This window comes from Fringilla coelebs, assembly GCF_963513975.1.
Source record: "Fringilla coelebs genome assembly, chromosome: 1".
Taxonomy (NCBI): Eukaryota; Metazoa; Chordata; class Aves; order Passeriformes; family Fringillidae; genus Fringilla; species Fringilla coelebs.
In genome coordinates, this window is record NC_140028.1 from 742,723 (window position 1) to 765,200 (window position 22,478).

At 57.5% G+C, this 22,478-nt stretch overlaps 1 protein-coding gene across 1 annotated transcript; it reads right to left on the reverse strand.

Annotated features, from left to right (window-relative positions):
* Nucleotides 1-8,074: 8,074 nt before the first annotated feature.
* On the reverse strand, nucleotides 8,075-22,073 carry MAF1 (MAF1 homolog, negative regulator of RNA polymerase III). The gene is made up of 8 exons (XM_084214358.1): nucleotides 21,939-22,073; nucleotides 19,337-19,466; nucleotides 17,021-17,149; nucleotides 14,951-15,095; nucleotides 12,232-12,353; nucleotides 9,630-9,749; nucleotides 9,067-9,183; nucleotides 8,075-8,993 (listed from the first exon to the last, which is right to left on the reverse strand). The coding sequence occupies exons 2-8, from the start codon at nucleotides 19,417-19,419 to the stop codon at nucleotides 8,972-8,974; spliced, it is 738 nt and encodes a 245-aa protein (XP_084070484.1). The 5' UTR covers nucleotides 19,420-19,466; nucleotides 21,939-22,073; the 3' UTR covers nucleotides 8,075-8,971.
* Nucleotides 22,074-22,478: the final 405 nt, after the last annotated feature.

Sequence of the window (22,478 nt, forward strand, 5' to 3'; positions counted from 1 at the left end):
CAGAACACAGCCTGACACCCTGTGAGTCAGGGTGCTGGCAGCAGGGCCATTGGAATTGTGGCTGCAGCCCTCCTGCAGTGCCAGGGGTGGCTCTGCTGGAGCAGGGATCCTGGAGAAATCCAGTTGGAATTGTGGCTGCAGCCCTCCTGCAGTGCCAGGGGTGGTTCTGCTGGAGCAGGGATCCTGGAGAAGGGTGCAGTCTTCCTCTGAAGATCCAGTGGCAGAGGCAGCTGCTGCTCCTCTGGGAAATCCAGTGAAGAATCTGTGCTGGTGTTCCAGAATTTCCAGATTATACCCGGGTAAGAATGCTTGGCTCCTCCCTCTGGGCTCACATCTCCGAATGGGATGCTGTAGTTCTCATCAGCCATGCAGTGATATTCAATACCCTGTTATCAGCAGATGTCTCCCTGGAGGGAGGAGTGATTGTGGAAGAGATAAGAAAAACTGCCCACTTAAGACAACTGCCATACAGATGGCAAATAGAATACAATTTGCTTGGCAATCCAGGACATTATCCACCCCTTATTCTATTTCCATCTGCATCACAATGAAACCTTACACACAGTTCCCACTTAAGACTAGGTTTCCTTGTGGTACACAACGGCTTTCTCCATCTCTCTGCATTACCCACCAAGTGTAACCAGGTCCTTGAGCAAAAACAGTCCCATGGATGCATTTGCCTTTGCCTGAGGTGGGCTTAATCCAGTCTTTCCTAAAATACCTTTCATGTGTACAACAGGGACTTTATCTCCATCCACAGTGTGCAGGGGTTCAGACTGAGCAGGACCAGCTCGATTGATGGACCCTCTGGTGTTGACCATCCAGGTGGCCTTTGCTAAGTTCATTTCCCAGTTTCTAAAAGTTCCCCCACCAAGTGCCTTCAGGGTAGTCTTGAGTAGGCCATTGCACCGTTCAACTTTCCTGGCAGCTGGTGCATGATATGGGATATGGTATATCCATTCAATACCATGTTCCCTGGCCCAGGTGTTGATAAGGCCATTCTTGAAATGGGTCCCATTGTCCGACTCAATTCTCTCAGGGGTTCCAAGTTGAAAAGCAAGTCTCCACAGGACTTGCTTTTCAAGGCCCAGGATGGTGTTCCAGGCAGTGGCGTGAGGCACAGGGTAGGTCTCCAACCATCCCGTGGTGGCTTCCACCATGGTCAGCACGTAGCGCTTGCCTTGGTGTGTCTGGGGCAGTGGGATGGAGTTGATCTGCCAGGCCTCCCCATACCTGTATTTGGACCACCGCCCACCGTACCACAGGGGCTTCACTCGTTTGGCCTGTTTGATGGCAGCACAGGTCTCACAGTCATGGATAACCTGAGAAATACTGTCTTTGGTTAAATCCACCCCTCGGTCTCGTGCCCACTTATAGGTGGCATCTCTGCCTTGATGACTTGAGGCATCATGGGCCCATTGAGCTAGGAACAATTCCCCCTTATGTTGCCAATCTAAGTCTATCTTTAACACCTCTATTTTTGCTGCCTGATCCACCTGTTGGTTGTTCCGGTGTTCCTCATTAGCCCTACTCTTGGGGACATGGGCATCTACGTGTCGGACCTTCACGGGTAGCTTTTCTAACCGAGTGGCAATGTCTTTCCACTCATCAGCAGCCCAGATTGGTTTTTCCCTATGCTGCCAGTTGGCCTTTTTCCACCTTTCCAGCCAGCCCCACAGAGCATTGGCTACCATCCAGGAATCAGTATAAAGGTAGAGCCTTGGCCACTTTTCTCTCTCCGCAATGTCCAGGGCCAGCTGAACAGCTTTGAGTTCAGCAAGTTGACTCGATCTACCTTCTCCTTCAGCAGCTTGAGCAACTTGCCATGTGGGGCTCCATACGGCTGCTTTCCACTTCCGGTTCATCCCTACGATGCGACAGGAACCATCAGTGAAAAGAGCATAGCGTGTTTCCTCTGCTGGTAGATGGTTGTACGGTGGAGCTTCTTTGGCACGTGTCACTTGCTCTTGTACCTCTTCATCAGCAAGACCAAAGTCTTCACTTTCCAGCCAGTCTGTAATTATCTCTAAAATCCCAGGACGATTCAGTTTACCTATATGGGTGCTCTGAGTGATAAGAGCAATCCACTTGCTCCATGTAGCACTGCTGGCATGGTGGGTGGAAGGAACCTTTCCTTTGAACATCCACCCCAGTACCGGTAGTCGGGGTGCCAGGAGGAGTTGTGTTTCCGTCCCAGTCACCTCTGAGGCAGCCTGGACTCCTTCATAGGCAGCCAAGATTTCCTCCTCTATGGGAATGTAGTTGGCTTCGGACCCTTGTAGCCTTGGTTCCAGAACCCCAAGGGTCATCCTTGATTCCCCCCAGGTAATTTCTCTGCTGGGGGTTACATTTCTCAAGGGAATTTATTCCCATTGTTGTTGGAAAAGTGCTGGGGCGTGGGTTTGTAGTCGAACAGACAGCGATTAAGACAAAAAGGAATGTGGCTGACTGGCTCTGGCATTCCCATGAAGTCATTTTGGCTCTTGGGAGTCCCCACCTGGGAGGTGAGCTCTCCTGCTGGGGATACGTTGGGAATTGTGGTATAGGATTGACAGGAGGGTGTTGCAGCTAACCAGAGATTTAGCTGGGCAGTGGGGGCTGGTTTCCTCCCGGCCATTTGTGGGACCAAGGACAGCGACTGCACGCTGCAGAAGCTGTGCATTACTGCTCTGGTGTAGCCATGATATTTTATGAAAAATCCTTTTGCCAGGACTTTTTCTCCTGAGAAGCTGAGAGGCCTCAGAAACGAAATGTAAACAATAATTATCGGCTGCTGTGGAATGCAACAGGTGCATCTTTGATTGGTCTCATGTGGTTGTTTTTAATTAAAGGCCAATCACAGCCCAGCTGTCTTGGACTATCTGGTCAGTCACAAGATTTTATCATCATTCCATTCTTTTTTTCCTTTTTCTTGCAAGTCTTCTGATGAAATCCTTTCTTCTATTCTTTTAGTATAGTTTTAATATAATATATAGCACAAAATAATAAATCAGCCTTCTGAAACATGGAGTCAAGATTCACGTCTCTTCCCTCGTCCTGGGACCCCTGCAAACACCACCACACTCTGGGACCTTTGCTACGCTGCCATTTGGCACTCTGATGGAATCTGCTTGCTTTTCCTGCTTCTACTGCCCGCTGCTTGGCAGTGCTGGATGCCTTAAGCTTTAAGCTTTTGTATTTTTCAGATCCTGTACTGCATTCGTGTGTAACTCTGAAGTCCATGCAGAGTGTGAGTAAGTTCACTTCATGTTTTGGTCAGACCAAGCAATCCTCCCAGGCCTGAGAACCAATAACATCCTCTACCTCAGACCCCGAAAAGTATAAACAGAAGTTAATTGGGGAGGGGGGAGCAAACTGGGGGAATATGATGTCTTTATCTGAAGTGGTAATTGGAGAATTAACCCCCAATATGTAATCAGACCAAACCTCTGCCTGAAAAACTCTTAACCATTGTCCATCTTGGGTGTAGCCTCTGCGGGTCTTTTGGCAGCCCAGAGCGTATCTCTTGAAGGCCTTTGATAAGTACCCACTTTATCCTCCTCCCTCTTGTCTAGCCTCTGTTCTAGGCAGCCACTCCAAGGCATCATGCTGAGATCCAACGCTGCCTGTAAGCTTTGCAAAAGGAGCAATTTCCTTCCTCCCTTCCTGGCACTGGCCCTGGGGATCACCACACCCATTGTGGGTGTGGGAACTCAGCACATCGCTCCGGATGTCCAGAGCTACCGAGAGAACCCTTGGGGGGCTCGGAGGTCTTGGAATGTTGCTAAAAGTGCCTGGTGGCTTGACTTTGATCCCTCTAGGGATGTGCCACCTGCATGTGAGGATATGAGAATCACTGGGGTTTAAATAGTATAGAAATAGTATAATTACAGGGTAAAACACAGGTTTTAAAGTTTTGGTACAGGGGGGTTATGGAGACAAAATGGAGGAATTTGGGCCTGTCTCGTGGTTCTTCTTCCTTCCTCATGTCTTCCATTTTCTGTGTGACACAGATATTTTTTGATAGGTTCTTGGTGAGGGTACACTTGCTAATAAGAATGATAAGTATTGGGGACAAAAGGTAAATAAGATTTACGTAGTTTTTGTTATAAAAAGACACGACTGCCCTGTGGGTGGTCAGAGTGCCTTTGGCTGCCTTGCTGGTGAGATCCCGACTGGGCAGAGAGAAAACTTTGTAGATAAGAAATAATAAACAACCTTGAAGACCAAAAACCTGAGAGTCCAGCCTCGTCCTTTGAAGCCTGATCGGAAGGAACCATCCTACGCGTGTCTGGACAGAGACAGACAACAGCTGAGCCGGACAGTGGGGATCGCCACACCCACTGTGGGGATCGCCACACCCATTATGGGGATTGCCACACCCACCATGGGGATCACCACGCCCATTATGGGGATTGCCACACCCACTGTGGGGATCACCACCCCCACCTTTGGGATCACCACCCCCTACCTGTCCCCTCAGCAGAGCCACCACAGCGCCCCCTGCTGGCTGTGAGTCCATCACTGCAGCGCCCCCTGCTGGCTGTGAGTCCATCACTGCAGCGCCCCCTGCTGGCCATGGGTGACGTTCTGCTGTTTGTATCCCCATCCATCGCTCTGTTGGTGCTGGATGTTCTGTTCTGTGCCTTCCAGACTGGCTCTGAAGAGGGAATGTTTTGTTTTGGTTTTGCTATCAGCCGCTCCCCCACGGCCGGCGGGACAGACAGACAGGGCAGTACGTGGTGCTGCTTTTGCTTTTTGCATAGCTATTCGCTATGCTCTCGCTTCTGCTTTGCTTCTGCTTTCTCTTGCTTCTGCTCATTAGTTAGTTTAGCTAAACAATCCTAATTTCTTGCTGGACTGTTTCTCCTTTCCTTTTTTGGACCTACTCGAACCTGCTCTGGACAGGAACACCGAGAGTTTGCACCCTGTGGCTGCAGCAGCTGCCCCAGCGCCAGAGGGACTGATAACTGTCTTAACCACCCCAGGAGAGACTTTCTGAATTTGTCATAATTTTCAGAGTGATGAACGAGTGATGCCATCTGGTATTGTTCATTTTGTGTGCTGGGGGGTGCTGTGCCTGTTAAATAAACAGGTTCTTTCCACTTCTCTCCAAGGAATCCTTCCCGAACCAGTTGGGCAGAGGGGACATGTGGGTTTGCTTTCTGGAGGCGCCTCCTTTTTAAGATTTTCTCCCAAATTTGCCCTAAACCAGGACAGTCCCTCCCCACAGTGCCACCCTGCTGGCCATGACTCCATCACTGCAGCAGCCCCTGCTGGCCATAGTCCCATCCCAACCACACCTGAACAGAAACGGGTGCTGAGCAGGTGGGAAACACCTGCTCTTGTGTTGTTTGTTCTCTTCTGGATTTTATATTTCCTAGTAAAAAATAGTTATTCCTTTTCCTACCTTTTTGCCTGAAAGCCACATAATTTTCGGAGTTACACTGGTTTGGAGAGAGGGGTCTTCTCTTTCCACTCCAGGAAGGTTCCTGCCTTTCTGGGCATTTATCACTTAAACCAAGACACTTCTTGGCGCCCAATACAAGGCTTAAGAGGAAAGGGTAAAAAGACAACAGTTCTCAGGTGACCCATTTGTGTATCAGGTAATAGAAACCTCATCAGGTGTCCCTGTGTGGCCCAGTTCAGCCCCGTCCAGCCAGCAGACGATTGTGGCTATGTAGCAAAGAAATTTTGCGCTGTTCTTGTGAGCCAGCAAAGGCCTCCTGATAAGGAAAGCCCTGTATTTCTCTCGAGGAAGACACCAAGGCTATCCCCATGGCGATGAGATGAAGGAGAGAAAGTTAAAAGATACGGACTCTAGCTGGCTCACAGAATGACGTGGCTCCTTGTTCACCTACTGAGAACTCTCTTTCCTTCTTATGACCAATGGGCAGTGAATGTGTCTGGTAAGTAAATGTAAATATCTTGAAAACCTATAAAAGCAACATGTTGCTATAATAAATCTCTCCTATGCACCCTTCCGATGGAGTCTTGGTGCTTTGTGCCATGTCGCGCTCTGTAGCAACACTTGGCAGATATTTTATCTTTCAAAGACATTTTACAAGGTCCAGCAAGACCCCCTAGGCTCCTCCACCCCTGGCATCCATGGTTATCCTCCACAATCCACAGGAACTGCCAAGTCTCTGACTCTCAGATGTCACTTTAGAGCCTGAAATTCCAGTTCCAGTAGGGAGAGTAAAATTAGTGGTCTCCTACAGTGGAGGTGAGGGGTCTACAACTGTTAATTATTAAACCAGATTTAGCTAAACCCAGGAGTTTCCTTCTCATTTTCCCCCACCTGATCCTCTTCTGGTGACTTTGAACAGGGCTTGGAGTGACAGCACAAGGCAGAATGGCTTCCCACTGCCAGAGGGCAGGGATGGATGGGATCTTGGGAAAGAATTCCTGCCTGTGGAGCTGGAACAGATTTCCCAGAGAAGCTGTGGCTGCCCCATCCCTGGGAGTGTCCAAGGCCTGGCTGGACAGGGCTGGCAGCAGCCTGGGATAGTGGAAGGGGATGAACAACACGGTCCTTAATGTCCCTCCAAACCCAGACCACCCTGAGACTCCGTGAAAACAGGAAATAAAGCGTGAAGAGGAGAAAATTGATGTTAAAGCAGAGGATAAAGGGATAAAGCAGAGGATAAAGCGGGGCTGAGGCACCCCACAGACCCCAACCCATGAGGTCCCACACCCCATCTGGGGCCAGGACCCTCCCCGTGGTAACAGCGACATCCCAGGGGGATCCCCCAGGAAGTGGGGGAAAATCCCAGAAATCCTTTATTGCCAGGACACTGCAGCGGGGCAGAATTCCAACTTTCCAGGGGGAGTTTAGTGGCAATGAAGGAGCTGGGGCAATCCCCCCAGGGAATTTGGGGGAGCACAAACTGACTTTCTGGGGCTGGGAGAGCTGCTGGTAGGAACAGCAGGATCCCCAAAGAACTGCCCCCAACTGGACGGGCAGAGGGGCTTTGGGGGGGGCTCAGTGGCCCCTCCTTGTGCGTGGCCAGCTGGACCCTGGATCCGGAGTGGGAACAGGGCCAGAATCAGACCCCGGAATCTGCACCTGGAGCAGTCAGGGGGGTCGGGGACTCTCCTGATCCAGATACCCTCCAGGATGAGAGTGGAACTCCCCCGCTCCCAAATTCCACTGGAATTCAATTTCGCACGGAGGCTGAAGATGGGACCCCTCACTCCAGATCCCAAAGGAGGTGCAGGTAGGACCCCCACCACGTTCCAGATCCCAGATCCCAAAGGAGATGGGATCCCCCCTATTCCAGAACTCCACTGGAATTTGCTTCCCATGGACCCCTTGATCCAGATCCTAAGGGAGGTGGGACCCCTCTATTCTAAAATTCCACCAGAATTCGCTTCCCACAGAGGGCTCAGTTGGGACCCCCTCATCCAGATCTCAAGGAAGGTGCAGGTATGGGATCCCCCAGATCCCAAGGGAGGCGCAGGTGGGACCCCTGATCGAGACCCAGACCCAGATCCTCCTGATCCAGACCCAGATCCCAAGGCAGGTGCAGGTGAGATCCCCCTGATCCAGACCCAGATCCAGACCCAGATCCCCCTGATCCAGACCCAGATCCCCCTGATCCAGACCCAGATCCAGACCCAGATCCCAGGGGAGGCGCAGCTGGGCCCCGCCAGCCTCAGGCACGGGGTTCACCTGGCCCAGGTGAGATCCCTGCTCTGGATCCCAAGACAGGTGCAGGTGACTTCCCCCTGATCCAGACCCAGATCCAGATCCCCCTGATCCAGACCCAGATCCCAGGGGAGGTGCAGCTGGGCCCCGCCAGCCTCAGGCACGGGGCTCACCTGGCCCAGGTGAGATCCCTGCTCTGGATCCCAAGGCAGGTGCAGGTGAGATCCCTCCAATCCAGATCCCCCTGATCCAGACCCAGACCCAGACCCAGATCCAGACCCAGATCCCCCTGATCCAGACCCAGACCCACATCTCCCAGACCCAGATCCCCCAGATCCAGACCCAGATCCCAGGGGAGGCGCAGCTGGGCCCCGCCAGCCTCAGGCACGGGGCTCACCTGGCCCAGGTGAGCTCCCAGCAGGAAAAGCAGAGCTGGAGCAGACGGAGAGCAAAGCCAAACTCTTGAAACACACGGACTCAGGAGGGGGGCCGGGGGGGGCAGTCCCTGGGGGCGGGATTTGGGGTTTTGCCCCGAGCAGGGCCGGGACGGACGGATGGAGCCCGTCAGGAGCCTGGGCAGGCGGGACGGGGATCAGTGCAGCCGAGGGCAGGAGCCATAAAGTGCAGCGAAGCTTCCGGGGCTCCGGGATTCCTGGGGGGCTCCAGTGTCCAGGGAGGGACGTGGGGACACCGTGACACCGGGGGGGACACGGCTCAGGAAGGACCAGCAGCGCCAGGACAGGGCCGGGTCCTTTCCCGCTTCTGTTCCTGGCTCCATTCCCGGTGCCGTTGCTGGTTTGGTTGCCAGTCCTGGTTCCGTTCCTGGTTCCTTTCCTGGCGCCAGTTCTGCTCCTGGTTCTGTTCCCAGTGCTGGTTCTATTCCTGGTTCCTTTCCTGGTGCCAGTTCTGCTCCTGGTTCCATTCCCAATTCTGGTTCCATTCCTGGTTCCTTTCCTAGTGCTGGTTTTATTCCTGGTTCCATTCCCAGTGCTCATTCCCAGTCCCAGTTCCGTTCCCAGTGCCGGTTCTGTTCCCGGTCCCAGTTCTGTTCCTGGTGCCGGTTCCGTTCCCGGTGCTGGTTCCGGTGCTGGTTCCGTTCCCAGTCCCAGTTCCGTTCCCGGTGCTGGTTCCGGTGCCGGTTCCGGTGCTGGTTCCATTCCCAGTCCCAGTTCCGTTCCCGGTCCCGTTCCCAGTCCCGGTTCCGGTCCCGGTTCCGTTCTCAGTCCCGGTTCCGGTCCCGGTTCCGTTCCCGGTCCCGGTTCCGTTCCCAGTCCATTTCCAGTCCCATTGCCGGTTCCGTTGCCGGTTCTGTTCCCGGTGTCTCGGATCCCGCCGGGAATCTCACATGCACATCACCTGCAGCCTGGAACGAGGACAGGGAGGGTCACTTGCCTCTCCCGTGGCCACGCCCACCTGCCCCGCCCCGCCCCGCCCACCTGTCCTCCTCGATGCCGCCGCCCTCGGGGTCGCCGCTGTCGCCCTTCTCGGCGTCGCCCTCGCCCAGGTCCATGTCCAGCTCGGTCCCGGTGTCCGGCCGGGTGTAGGCGTAGCCGCTGCAGGAAGGGCCAAAATTCCAGGGAATCCCCCCGGGAACAGCCCCTGGAATTCTGGGAATCCCCCTGGGAACAGGTCCTGGAATTCTGGGAATCCCCTTGGGAATGGACCCTGGAATCTCCCTGGGAATGGCCCCTGGAATTCTGGGGAAACCCCTCAGGAATGACCCCAGGAATTCCAGAAAACCCCCTCGGGAACATCCCCTGGAAATCCCCTCAGAAACACCCCCTGGAATTCTGGGGAATCCCCTCAGGAAGGGCCCCAGGAATCCCCTCAAGAATGCCCCCAGGATTTTGGGGAATCGCCTCACGAATGCCCTCCAGAATTTCAGGGAATCCCCTGGAGAATGCCCCCCCGCAATTTTGGGGAATCCCCTGGGGAATGGCCCCTGGAATTGCAGGAATCCCCTTGGGAATGGCCCCAGAATTCCGGGCACGCCCCTGACCTGATGGAGCGGCAGGTGAAGAAGACGATCCTCTTCAGCCTCTTGTTGTAGAAGAAGTAATTGAAGGACCAGAGGCTGCCGTCCTCCCCGAAGGGGTCCGAGTCCAGGTCGGGGTTGTAGCTGGGACCGGGAAAAGTGGGAATGTCACGGGATGGGGAAAAGCGGGAATGGCACGGGAAGGGGAAAAGTGGGAATGGGATTGGGAAAAGTGGGAATGGGATTGGGAAAAGTGGGAATGGCACGGGAAGGGGAAAAGTGGGAATGGCACGGGAAGGGGAAAAGTGGGAATGGCACGGGATTGGGAAAAGTGGGAATGTCACAGGACAGGGAAAAGTGGGAATGTCACGGGATTGGGAAAAGTGGGAATGGCATGGGATGGGAGACAGGAAAAGTGGGAATGTCACAGGATTGGGAAAAGCGGGAATGGCACGGGATTGGGAAAAGTGGGAATGTCACGGGGTGGGAAAAGTGGAAATGGCACGGGGTGGGGACAGGAAAAGTGGGAATGTCACGGGGTGGGAGACAGGAAAAGTGGAAACATCACAGGACAGGGAAAAGTGGGAATGTCACAGGATGGGGACAGGAAAAATGGCAATGTCATGGGATTGGGAAAAGTGGGAATGTTACAGGGTGGGAAAAGTGGGAATGTCACGGGATTGGGAAAAGTGGGAATGTCACGGGGTGGGAAAAGTGGGAATGGCACGGGGTGGGGACAGGAAAAGTGGGAATGTCACAGGGTGGGGACAGGAAAAGTGGGAATGTCACGGGGTGGAAGACAGGAAAAGTGGAAACATCACAGGACAGGGAAAAGTGGGAATATCACAGGATGGGGACAGGAAAAAGGGCAATGTCATGGGATTGGGAAAAGTGGGAATGTTACAGGGTGGGAAAAGTGGGAATGTCACAGGGTGGGGACAGGAAAAGTGGGAATGTCACGGGGTGGGAGACAGGAAAAGTGGAAACATCACAGCACAGGGAAAAGTGGGAATATCACAGGATGGGGACAGGAAAAAGGGCAATGTCATGGGATTGGGAAAAGTGGGAATGTCACGGGATGGGGGACAGGAAAAGTGGGAATGCCACGGGATGGGGAATGGGAAAAGTGGAAAATGCTCAGGATTGGGAACAGGAAACATGGGAAAGGCTCGGGATGGGATTGGGGACAGGAAACGTGGGAAAGGCCACGATGGGATTTGGGACAGAAAAGTGGGAAAGGCTCGGGACTGGGGAATGAAAAAGTGGGAAAATCATAGGATTGGGGACAGGAAAAGTGGGAAAGTAACGGGACTGGGGAAACCACAAGACTGGGGAATGGGAAAAGTGGGAAAAGCCTGGATGGGATTAAGGACAGGAGAAGTGCAAATGGCCTGGATGGGACTGAGCACAGGAAAAGTGGGAAAGCCACTCCAAATCCTGGCTGCCGTGAGGAGAGGGGACAGGGACTGGGATGCCAATTCCCAGGGATTGGGAATTCCAGGGGTTGGGAATCCCAAAGGGATGGAAGCAGGTGGCAGAAGCTCTGTGGCAGTGACACCAACCCCACTCCGGCTGTGTCCAGGACATCCCTAAATCCCAGCTGGATCAGGAAGAGGGAACACCCAAATCTCTCGGGGTTGGGAATCCCAGGGATTGGGAATTTATGAGACTGGGAATTCCGAGGGGTTGGGAAACGATGGCAACCCCAGGTCCTCCCCATGATAGCAACACCTGCCCTGCTCTGGCCGTTCCTCACACCCAAAACAGCACTTTTTATGGAAAAAATGCCTGTCCAGGGGCAGAATTCCCCGAGAAAGGGCAGAATTCCATGGGAAACAGCAAGAATCCCTCAGGAACTGCCAGAATCCCTCAAAAAGGGCTAGAATTCCATGGGAAAAGGCCAGAATTGCATGGCAAACAGCTGGAACTCCACAGAAAGAGCCAGAATTCCATGGGGAAGGGCCAGAATCCCTCAGGAAGGGCTAGAATTCCACAGAAAGGGCCTCAACCTCTAGGGAACGGTCAAAATCTCTTGGGAAGGGCCAGGATCCCTTGGGAAAGGCTGGAATTGCTCAGGATAAGGGCTGGGATCCCTCTGGATGGGGAAGGACTGGGATCCCCAGGGATCAGGAAGGGCCAGGATACCTCAGGATTGGGAAGGACAGGGATCCTCCGGAATTGGGAAGCGCTGGGATCCCCGAGGACCGGGCAGGGCTGGGATCCCTGGAGATTGGGAAGGACTGGAATCCTTCACGAAGGGCCAGGAACCCAGGGATCAGGAAGGGCTGGGATCCCCCAGGGTCGCGCAGGGCCAGGATCCCTGGGGATCAGGAGTGGCCAGGATCCCTCAGGATCGAGCAGGGCCGGAATCCCTCAGGAAGAGCTGGAATCCCTGGGGATTGGGCAGGGCCAGGATCCCTCAGGCAGGGTCAGGATCCCCCGGGATCAGGAAAGGCTGGGATCCCTCAGGAAGAGTCAGATCCCTCAGGAGGCGTCAGATCCCCTGGGATGGGTCAGGATCCCTCAGGCAGGGTCAGGAGCCCCCGAGATCAGGAAAGGCTGGGATCCCTCAGGAGGGGTCAGATCCCCCAAGATGGGCCAGGGCCAGCCCCAGGTGGCCCCGTACCTGTAGATGTCACACTCGGCCAGGCAGATCTCCTCATCCACCGCGTCCCACAGCAGCGGCTTCAGCGCCTTGAAATCCTCGCGCACGGCCGAGAACAGGCTGCAGTTCACGGCATTCACCACCTGCAACGGGGACAGGGGACATGGAATGGGGACAGGGGACATGGGACGGGGACAGAGGACATGGAACAGGGACAGGGGACATGGAACGGGGACAGGGGACATGAGATTGGGGACAGGGGACATGGAATGGGGACAGGGGACATGGAATGGGGACAGGGGACATGGGACAGGGATGAAATCCTCGCGCACGGCCGAGAACAGGCTGCAGTTCACGGCATTCACCACCTGCAACGGGGACAGGGGACATGGAGCGGGGACAGGGGACATGCAATGGGGACAGGGGACATGGAATGGGGACAGGGGACATGGAACAGGGACAGGGGACATGAGATTGGGGACAGGGGACATGGAACAGGGGTGAAATCCTCACGCACGGCCGAGAACAGGCTGCAGTTCACGGCATTCACCACCTGCAACGGGGACAGGGGACATGGAACGGGGACAGGGGACATGGGACTGGGGACAAGGGACACTGGAACGAGGATGAAATCCTTGCACACGGCCGAGAAGAGGCTGCAGTTCACAGCATTCACCACCTGGAACGGGGACAGGGGACATGGAACGGGGACAGGGGACATGGGATTGGGGACAGGGGACATGGGACAGGGACAGGGGGCATGGATCAGGGACAGGGGACATGGAACGGGGACAGGGGACACGGAACAGGGATGAAATCCTCGTGCACGGCCAAGAAGAGGCTGCAGTTCACGGCATTCACCACCTGGGATGGGACAGGGGACATGGAACAGGGACAGGGGACATGGAATGGGGACAGGGGACATAGGATTGGGGACAGGGGACATGGGACAGGGGGCACCGAATGGGGATGAAATCCTCGTGCACGGCCAAGAAGAGGCTGCAGTTCACGGCATTCACCACCTGGGATGGGACAGAGGACATGGAGCGAGGACAGGGGACATGGGATTGGGGACAAGGGACACTGGAACGAGGATGAAATCCTTGCACACGGCCGAGAAGAGGCTGCAGTTCACGGCATTCACCACCCGGGACCCAGCAACAGGACAAGGGACATGGGATCAGGGTGTAGCACATGGGATTGGGAACAAGGGACATGGGATCAGGGTGTAGCACATGGGATTGAGAACAAGGGACATGGGATCAGGGATGGGGAACATGGGATCCAGGACGAGGGACACGGGGACGGGGGACATGGGAATGGGGATGAGGGGCAGGGGAACGAGAATGAGGGACACAGAAAGGGGGACAAAGGACATAGAAATGGGGATGGGGGACACAGGAACGGGGCACACAGGAATGGGGACAGAGAACACAGGAACCAGGACAAGGGACACGGGAAGGGGAATGTGGGACATGGGAACAGGGCTGGCCTGGGAACAGAATAGGAACGAGGGACTTGGAAATGGGAACGGGGCTGGCCCAGGAACAGGAATAGGGACGAGGGACATGGAAATGGGAATGGGGCTGGCCCGGGAATGGGTGACACAGGAACAGGGCCGGCCCAGGAGTGCCCAAGGCCAGGCTGGACGGAGCCTGCAGGGACTGAAGGGGCTCCAGGGGAGTGGGCACGGGCACAGAGCAGCCCCCCAGGGCCAGGGAATGCTGTTTCCAACTGCAGCAGGATGGGGGATTTGGAGAAGCAATTCCTCACTCTGGGAGCAGGGAAGGGATGGAAAGGACTCCCAGAGAAGCTGCAACTGCCCCATCCCTGGCCATGTGCAGGGCCAGCCTGGATGAGTCTGGAGTCTGAGGGTTCCTCCTGCTCCAAGCCCGGCCTGCTCCTGCTCCCCCAGGTGAGTCCAGGTGACCCCACCCCGCTCCATGCTCTGCACCCAGCTCAGGCTGAGCTCACAGGGGAACCTCTGCCTCTCCCAGTCCCATCCCAGTCCCTCCCAGTACGTACCCAGCTCAGGCTGAGCTCACAGGGGGACCTGTACCTCTCCCAGTCCCATCCCAGTACGTACCCAGTTCAGGCTGAGCTCACAAGGGAACCTGTGCCTCTCCCAGTCCCATCCCAGTCCCTCCCAGTACGTACTCAGCTCAGGCTGAGCTCACAGGGGAACCTGTGCCTCTCCCAGTCCCATCCAGTACCCCCAATCCATACCCAGTTGAGGCTGGGCTCACGGCTGAACTCGTGGCACTCCCAGTCCATCCCACCCCTATCCCAGTCCCTCCCAGTGCCCCCAGTACCCAGTTGAGGCTGGGCTCGCAGCTGAACTCGTGGCTCTCCCAGCCCATCCCAGTCCCCCCCAGTCCCTCTCAGTCTGTCCCAGTACCCAGCTGGTACTCGCCCAGCTGGGCTCGCGGTTCTCCCAGGCCCCCCCAGTCATTCCCAGTCCATCCCAGTCCCTCCCAGTGCCCCCAGTACCCAATTGAGGCTGGGCTCACGGCTGAACTTGTGGCTCTCCCAATCCCATCCCAGTCATTCCCAGTCCCTCCCAGTACCCAGTTGAGGCTGGGCTCCCAGCTGAACTCGCGGCTCTCCCAGTCCCTCCCAGTCCCATCCCAGTCCCTCCCAGTCCTTCCCAGTACCCAGTTGAGGCTGGGCTCGCGGCTGAACTCGTGGCTCTCCCAGGCCCCCCCAGTCATTCCCAGTCCCTCCCAGTCCGTCCCAGTACCCAGTTGAGGCTGGGCTCGCGGCTGAACTCGTGGCTCTTGGCGGCGCTGAAGTCGTAGTCGGGCCGGAAGGCCTCGTTCAGGGTGGCGATCAGGTAGAACAGCGTCTTGCGGCTGCACGTGTCGCTGAGCGGGCCCTCCCCCTGCCTGGGGGACAACAGTGTCACCAGGGTCACCGGGGTCACCACAGGGACACCACAGTGTCACCAGTGTCACCACAGGGACACCACAGTGTCACCAGTGTCACCAGTGTCACCACAGGGACACCACAGGGTCACCAGTGTCGCTGAGCGGCCCCTCCCCCTGCCTGGGAATGTCACCAATGTCACCAGGGACACCAAAAGGACACTGGGGTCACCACAGGGACACCAGGGTCACCACAGGGACACCACAGTGTCACCAGTGTCGCTGAGCGGGCCCTCCCCCTGCCTGGGGGACACCAGTGTCACCACAGGGACACCACAGTGTCACCAGTGTCACTGAGCGGGCCCTCCCCCTGCCTGGGGACAACAATGTCACCACAGGGACACCAGTGCCACCACAGGGACACCAGTGCCACCAGTGTCACTGAGCGGGCCCTCCCCCTGCCTGGGAACGTCACCAGTGTCACCAGGGACACCACAGTGTCACCAGTGTCACCAGTGTCACCACAGGGACACCACAGTGTCACCAGTGTCACCACAGTGTCACCAGTGTCACCACAGGGACACCACAGTGTCACCAGTGTCGCTGAGCGGGCCCTCCCCCTGCCTGGGAATGTCACCAGTGTCACCAGGGTCACCACAGGGACACCAGGGTCACCAGTGTCGCTGAGCGGCCCTCCCCCTGCCTGGGGGACAACAGTGTCACCACAGTGCCACCAGCGCCACCACAGGGACACCAGTGTCGCTGAGCGGGCCCTCCCCCTGCCTGGGAATGTCACCAGTGTCACCACAGGGACACCAGTGTCACCACAGTGCCACCATGTCACTCAGCAGGCCCTCCCCCTGCCTGGGAACGTCACCAGTGTCACCAGGGTCACTGAGCAAGCCCTCCCTCTGCCTGGGGGACAACAGTGTCACCACAGGGACACCAGTGTCACCAGTGTCACTGAGCAGGCCCTCCCCCTGCCTGGGAATGTCACCAGTGTCACCAGAGGGACACTGGGGGACAGCGCTCCTGGGGCCAATCCCACAATTCCAGAGCAGCCCCTGGGGCTGATCCCAAACTCCCAGAGCTGATCCCAGAGATCCCGGGCTGATCCCAGGGCTGGTCCATCCTGGTGCCAATTCCACGATCCCAGTGCCCATCCCATGAACCCAGTGCCCACAATCCCAGTTTCCCAGTTCCCACCCCATTTTCCCAATTTCCCAGTCCCCACCCCAGTTGCCCAGTTCCCAGTGCCCACAATTCCAGTTCCCAGTTTCCCACCTGCCAGGGCTGAGGCCGGAACTCTGGGGCGGGCTCAGGGCCTCCACCCCAGTTCCCACCCCAGTTCCCAATTCCCAGTTCCCATCCCAGTTTCCCAGTTCCCATCCCAGTTTCCCAGTTTCCCATCCCAGTTTCCCAGTTCCTGTTTCCCACCTGCCAGGGTTGAGGCCGGAGTTCTGGGGCAGGCTCAGGGCCTCCACCCCAGTTCCAACCCCAGTTCCCATCCCAGTTCCCAGTTCCCATCCCAGTTCCCACCCCAGTTTCCCAGTTCCCATCCCAGTTCCCAGTTCCCACCTGCCGGGGCTGAGGCCGGAGCTCTGGGGCGGGCTCAGGGCCTCCATCCCAGTTCCCAGTTCCCAGTTCCCAGTTTCCCCAGTTTCCCCAGTTCCCACCTGCCGGGGCTGAGGCCGGAGCTCTGGGGCGGGCTCAGCGCCTCCATCCCAGTTCCCAGTTTCCCATCCCAGTTTCCCCAGTTCCCACCTGCCGGGGCTGAGGCCGGAGCTCTGGGGCGGGCTCAGCGCCTCCATCCCAGTTCTCAGTTCCCATCCCAGTTTCCCCAGTTTCCCCAGTTCCCACCTGCCGGGGCTGAGGCCGGAGCTCTGGGGCGGGCTCAGCGCCTCCATCCCAGTTTCCCCAGTTTCCCCAGTTTCCCCAGTTCCCACCTGCCGGGGCTGAGGCCGGAGCTCTGGGGCGGGCTCAGCGCCTCCAGCGCGTGGGGCTGCCCCTCCTGGCAGAACTGCTTGAAGAGCTGCTTGTCGATGCCCGCCAGCTTGCACGAGTAGCTCTCGATCCTGCGGGACCCCAGAGATGCCAAACACCCTCACTGGGACCTCAGAAACCCTCCCAGGGACCCCAGAGACCCCAAAAACCCTCACTGGGACCCCAGAAACCCTCCCAGGGACCCCAAAGACCCCAAACACCCTCACTGGGACCCCAGAGATCCCAAAAACCCTCCCAGGGATCCCAGAGACCCTCCCAGGGACCCCAAAGACCCCAAAAACTCTCCCAGGGATCCCAGAGACCCCAGGAACCCTCTCAGGGGATCCCTGTCGATGCCCACCAGCTTGCACGAGTAGCTCTCGATCCTGCGGGACCCCAGAGACCCCAAACACCCTCCCAGGGATCCCAGAGACCCCAAAAACCCACACTGGGATCTCAGAGACCCCAAAAACCCTCCCAGGGATCCCAGAGACCCCAAAAACCCTCCCAGGGATCCCAGAGACCCTCCCAGAGATCCCAAAAACCCACACTGGGATCTCAGAGACCCCCAAAAACCCTCCCAGGGATCCCAGGAACCCTCCCAGAAGATCCCAGAAACCTTCCCAGGGGGATCCCAGAGACCCCAGGAACCCTCCCGGGGGGTCCCAGAAACCCTCCCAGGGGATCCCTGTCAATCCCGGCCAACTTGCACGAGTAGGTCTTGATCCTGTGGGATCCCAGAGATCCCAAAACCCCTCCCAAGGGATCCCAGAGATCCCAAAACCCCTCCCAAGGGATCCCAGAGATCCCAAAACCCCTCCCAAGGGAACCCAGAGATCCCAAAACCCCTCCCAGGGGAGCCCAGAAACTCTCCCACAGCCTTTTCCAAGGGGAATCCCAGGGATCCCAGAGCCCCCCAAGGCCTTTTCCAGGGGAATCCCAGAGCCCCTCCCAGGGCGTTTTCCAGGGCATTCCTGGGAGAGCCCAAGAAAGGTTTAGGGCAAAGGCTGGAGGAACAGGACCAAGGAATGGCTTCCCATGGAATGCTGGGGTTTTGGGATGGCATTCCCAGAGAATCTGGGGCTGCTCCAGCCCTGGAATAGCAGGAGCTGTCCCAAGGCTCCCAGGTTTCCCAGGGCAGCATTCCTAGATTCCCAGATTTCCCAGAGCAGAATTCCCGGATTCCTGGGGCAGCATTCCTGGGTTTTGGGGGGGACAGCATTCCCAGATTCTGAGCTTTTCCCGGGGCAGCGTTCCCGATGCTCCCGGGGCAACACTCCCAGATTCCTGGAGCATTTCCCAAGGCAAAATTCCCAGATTCCCAGGTTTCATGGGGACAAAATTCCCAGACTGCCTGAACTTTCCACTGAGCAGCATTCCCAGATTCCCAGGTTTCAGGGGGGGGCAGTATTCCCAGTTTCCCAGGGCAGAATTCCCAGGTTTCATGGGGACAGAATTCCCAGATTCCCAAAAACAGAATTCCCAGATTCTCAGAGACAGAATTCCCAGATTCCTGGAGCTTTTCCAGGGCCAGCATTCCCAGATTCCCAGGGCAGCATATCCAGGTTCCCAGAGCTTTTCCAGGGCAGCATTCCCAGATTCCCAAAGCTTTCCAGGGCAGCATTCCCAGGTTCCCAGAGTTTTCCCAGGGCCAGCATTCCCAGGTTCCCAGGGCAGCATTCCCAGGTTCCCAGAACTCTCCCAGGGCAGCATTCCCAGAGCTTTTCCAGGGCCAGCATTCCCAGAGCCTTTCCAGGGCAACATTCCCAGGTTTCCAGAGCCTTTCCAGGGCCAGCATTCCCAGGTTCCCAGAGCTCTCCCAGGGCAACATTCCCAGATTCCCAGGGCACCATTCCCAGGTTCCCAGGGCTTTTCCAGGCCAGCATTCCCAGGTTCCCAGGGCAGCATTCCCACATTCCCAGGGCCAGCACTCCCAGGTTCCCAGGGCTTTCCCAGGGCAGCATTCCCAGGTTCCCAGCCCAGCATTCCCAGATTTCCAGCCCAGCATTCCCAGATTTCCAGGGCAGCATTCCCAGATTTCCAGGGCAGCATTCCCAGGTTCCCAGGGCAGCATTCCCAGGTTCCCAGCCCAACATTCCCAGGTTCCCAGCCCAGCATTCCCAGGTTCCCAGGGCCTTTCCAGCCCAGCATTCCCAGATTTCCAGCCCAGCATTCCCAGCTTCTCAGGGCAGCATTCCCAGGTTCCCAGCCCAGCATTCCCAGATTCCCAGCCCAGCATTCCCAGATTCCCAGGTTCCCAGGGCCCTCCCGGGCCGGACCTGCCGATGATGTGGGCGTCGCCGGTCTCCACGGTCAGCTGGGAGTTGATGGCCTCGAAGCTGGAATTCTCCAGAAGCTTCATCCTCCCTCCCCGGCCGGGAAACTCCCGGGGCGGCTCCGGTGCAGCTGCTGCTCCAGAGGGAGGGGAGGGAACGGGGAAGGTGAGTGACCGGGGAAGGTGAGGGACCGGGGACTGGGACCACCGGGGAGGGAACGGGGAAGGTGAGTGACCGGGGACTGGGACCGTGACAGGGAACGGGGAAGGTGAGTGACCAGGGACTGGGACCACCGGGGAACCGGGGATGGTGAGTGACCGGGGACTGGGACAGCCAGGGGAACCGGGGAGGGAACGGGGAAGGTGAGGGACCGGGGACTGGGACCACCGGGGAACCGGGGAGGGAACGGGGAAGGTGAGGGACCGGGGACTGGGACCGTGACAGGGAACGGGGAAGGTGAGTGACCGGGGACTGGGAGCACTGGGGAACCGGGGAGGGAACGGGGAAGGTGAGTGACCGGGGAAGGTGAGTGACCGGGACTGGGACCACCGGGGAACCGGGGAGGGAACGGGGAAGGTGAGTGACCGGGGACTGGGACAGCCGGGGAGGGAACGGGGAAGGGGAAGGGGAGGGAACGGGGACTGGGACCGTGACGGGGACCAGGGAGGGAACGGGGAAGGTGAGTGACCGGGGACTGGGACCACCGGGGAACGGGGAAGGGGAAGGGGAGGGAACGGGGACTGGGACCACCGGGGAGGGAACGGGGAAGGGGAGTGACCGGGGACTGGGACCACCGGGGAACGGGGAAGGGGAAGGGGAGGGAACGGGGACTGGGACCACCGGGGAGGGAACGGGGAAGGGGAGGGAACGGGGACTGGGACCACCGGGGAACGGGGAAGGGGAAGGGGAGGGAACGGGGACTGGGACCACCGGGGAGGGAACGGGGAAGGGGAGTGACCGGGGACTGGGACCACCGGGGAACGGGGAAGGGGAAGGGGAGGGAACGGGGACTGGGACCACCGGGGAGGGAACGGGGAAGGGGAGGGAACGGGGACTGGGACCACCGGGGAACCGGGGACGGGGAACCGGGGAGGGGAAAGAGGGAAAGGGGAAAGGGAAATACAGGGATGGAGAAAGAAGGGAAAGAGGGGAAAGAGGGGAAATAGAGAAATGGAAATAAGAAAGGAAAAAAGGAAATACAGGGATGGGGAAAAAGGAAAATGGGAAAGGGAAAGGGAAATACAGGGATAGGAAAAGAGGAGAAAGAGGGAAATGGGAGTGGGAAAGGGGAAAAGAAATACGGGAATGGGAAAGGAGAGGAAAGAGGGAAATTGGAGTGGGAAATACAGGGATGGGAAAAGAGGGGAAAGAGGAAAATGGGAGTGGGAGAGAGAAAAAGGAAATACAGGGATGGGGAAAGAGAGGAAATAAAGAAATGGGAATGGGAAATACAGGAATGGGAAAAAAGGGGAAAGAGGAAAATGGGAGAGGGAAAAAGGAAATACAGGGATGGGGAAAGAGGGGAAATAAAGAAATGGGAATGGGAAATACAAGAATGGGAAAAAAGGGGAAAGAGGAAAATGGGAAAGGGAAAAAGGAAATACAGGGATGGGGAGAGAGGGGAAAGAGGGGAATGAGAATGGGAAATACAGGAATGGGAAAAGACGGGAAAGAGGGAAATGGGAATGGGAAAGGGAAAAAGGAAATACAGGAATGGGAAAAGAGGGAAAAAAAAGAAATGGGAAACAGAAACAGAAAAAGGAAATACAAGGATGGGAAAAGAGAAATAAAGAAATGGGAATGGAAAGGGGAAAGGAAATACGGGAACGGGAAAAGAGAGAAAATAAAGAAATGAGAATGGGAAAGGGAAAGGGGGAAATGCAGAAATGGGAATGGGAAAAGGAAAACGGGAAGATTCAGAAATGGGAAAGGGGAAATGCAGAAATGGGAGTGTGAATGGGAAAAGGAAAGAGGAAAAGAGGAAAAATACAGAAATGGGAATGGGAAAGGGGAAAAAAAGGGAAAATTCAGGAATGGGAACGGAAATGGGAGAGCGGAAAGCAAAACAAAGTGAAAGAAGCAGGAAGAGGAAGTGGAGGAGGAGGAAGAGGAGCTTCAAGCGCAGCGGGAAGCGGCACCGCAAAGGGGGGGATAGTGGCAGGCGGAGGGGGAGAAGCAGAGCGGGAGGAGGAAGAACAAGAGGGGAAAAAAGAGGAGGAAAAGGAAGGAAAAAAGCGGGAAAAGGAGGCGGAAAAGTCTCCCCGGTCCCGGGCGGACCCACAGGAAGTGCCGTCCCGGCATGCCCCGCGCGCTGGACTACAGCTCCCGGCACGCCCCGCGCCGCGCACAGGCGCCACCTATTTACAGACTACAGCTCCCGAAATGCGCCGCGCAAAGCATAGCAGCGCCCATTGGCAGACTACAATTCCCAGCATACCCCGCGCGGACGGACCAGTCTCGTCACTGCTGGACTACTGCTCCCGTCCTGCCCCGCGGCTGCGCGCCATGCCAGGCCGCGCCTGGCCGACGCGGGGCACGCTGGGAGCTGTAGTCCGCGCGGCTTGTGGGCGCGCAGAGGAAGGGGCGGCGGGCCGAGCGGGCTTACCGGCGCGTCCTGTTCCCTGTCGGTACCTCCTCGCCGTGGCAGCGCCTTCAGGCTCGGGGCGCGTGTAAAGGGAGGCGTCTCCGGGGAAAGCTCGAGGAGGGCGCGTGTGCCGCGGCCGCCGTCCGCCGTCTGGCGCCGGCCCACCGGGCCTCCGCCCACCTCGACATGTCCCCGAGTGCTCGGGACGGCGCGAGCGGCTGAGCGAGTTCCTGGGAATCCCCCGGAGCGAGCGGGCGAGCGGGCGACCTTCTCCTGCGGCACCGGACGGCAACAGCGGCGGCACCGCCCCTCCCGCGCCCGCCCCGCCCGAGAGGCGCCCGCGGCCCGCGACCCCATTGGCTAGGACACCCGTCGATCGCCGCCGCGCCCGCCTTTCATTGGCTGACGCCAACGTCAATCCGCGCAGAGCCCGCGGCCCCGCCCACCGCGGGGGCGCTCGGCGCTCCCATTGGCCGGCGCGGACAAAGACGGGGGGAGCGCCTGTCAATCACAGAGGGGCGGGGCCGAGGGGCGCGGCCACGGGCGTGGCCAGGGCGGAAC

Excerpts from the sequence above, each read along its gene's own strand:
- MAF1 (XM_084214358.1), bottom strand. The coding sequence starts at position 19,419 with ATGAAGCTTCTGGAGAATTCCAGCTTCGAGGCCATCAACTCCCAGCTG. Across the intron at positions 17,150-19,336 it reads GACGCCCACATCATCGGCAG|GATCGAGAGCTACTCGTGCA; the intron begins GTCCGGCCCGGG and ends GGGGTCCCGCAG. Across the intron at positions 9,184-9,629 it reads TTCACCTGCCGCTCCATCAG|CGGCTACGCCTACACCCGGC; the intron begins GTCAGGGGCGTG and ends CCCTTCCTGCAG.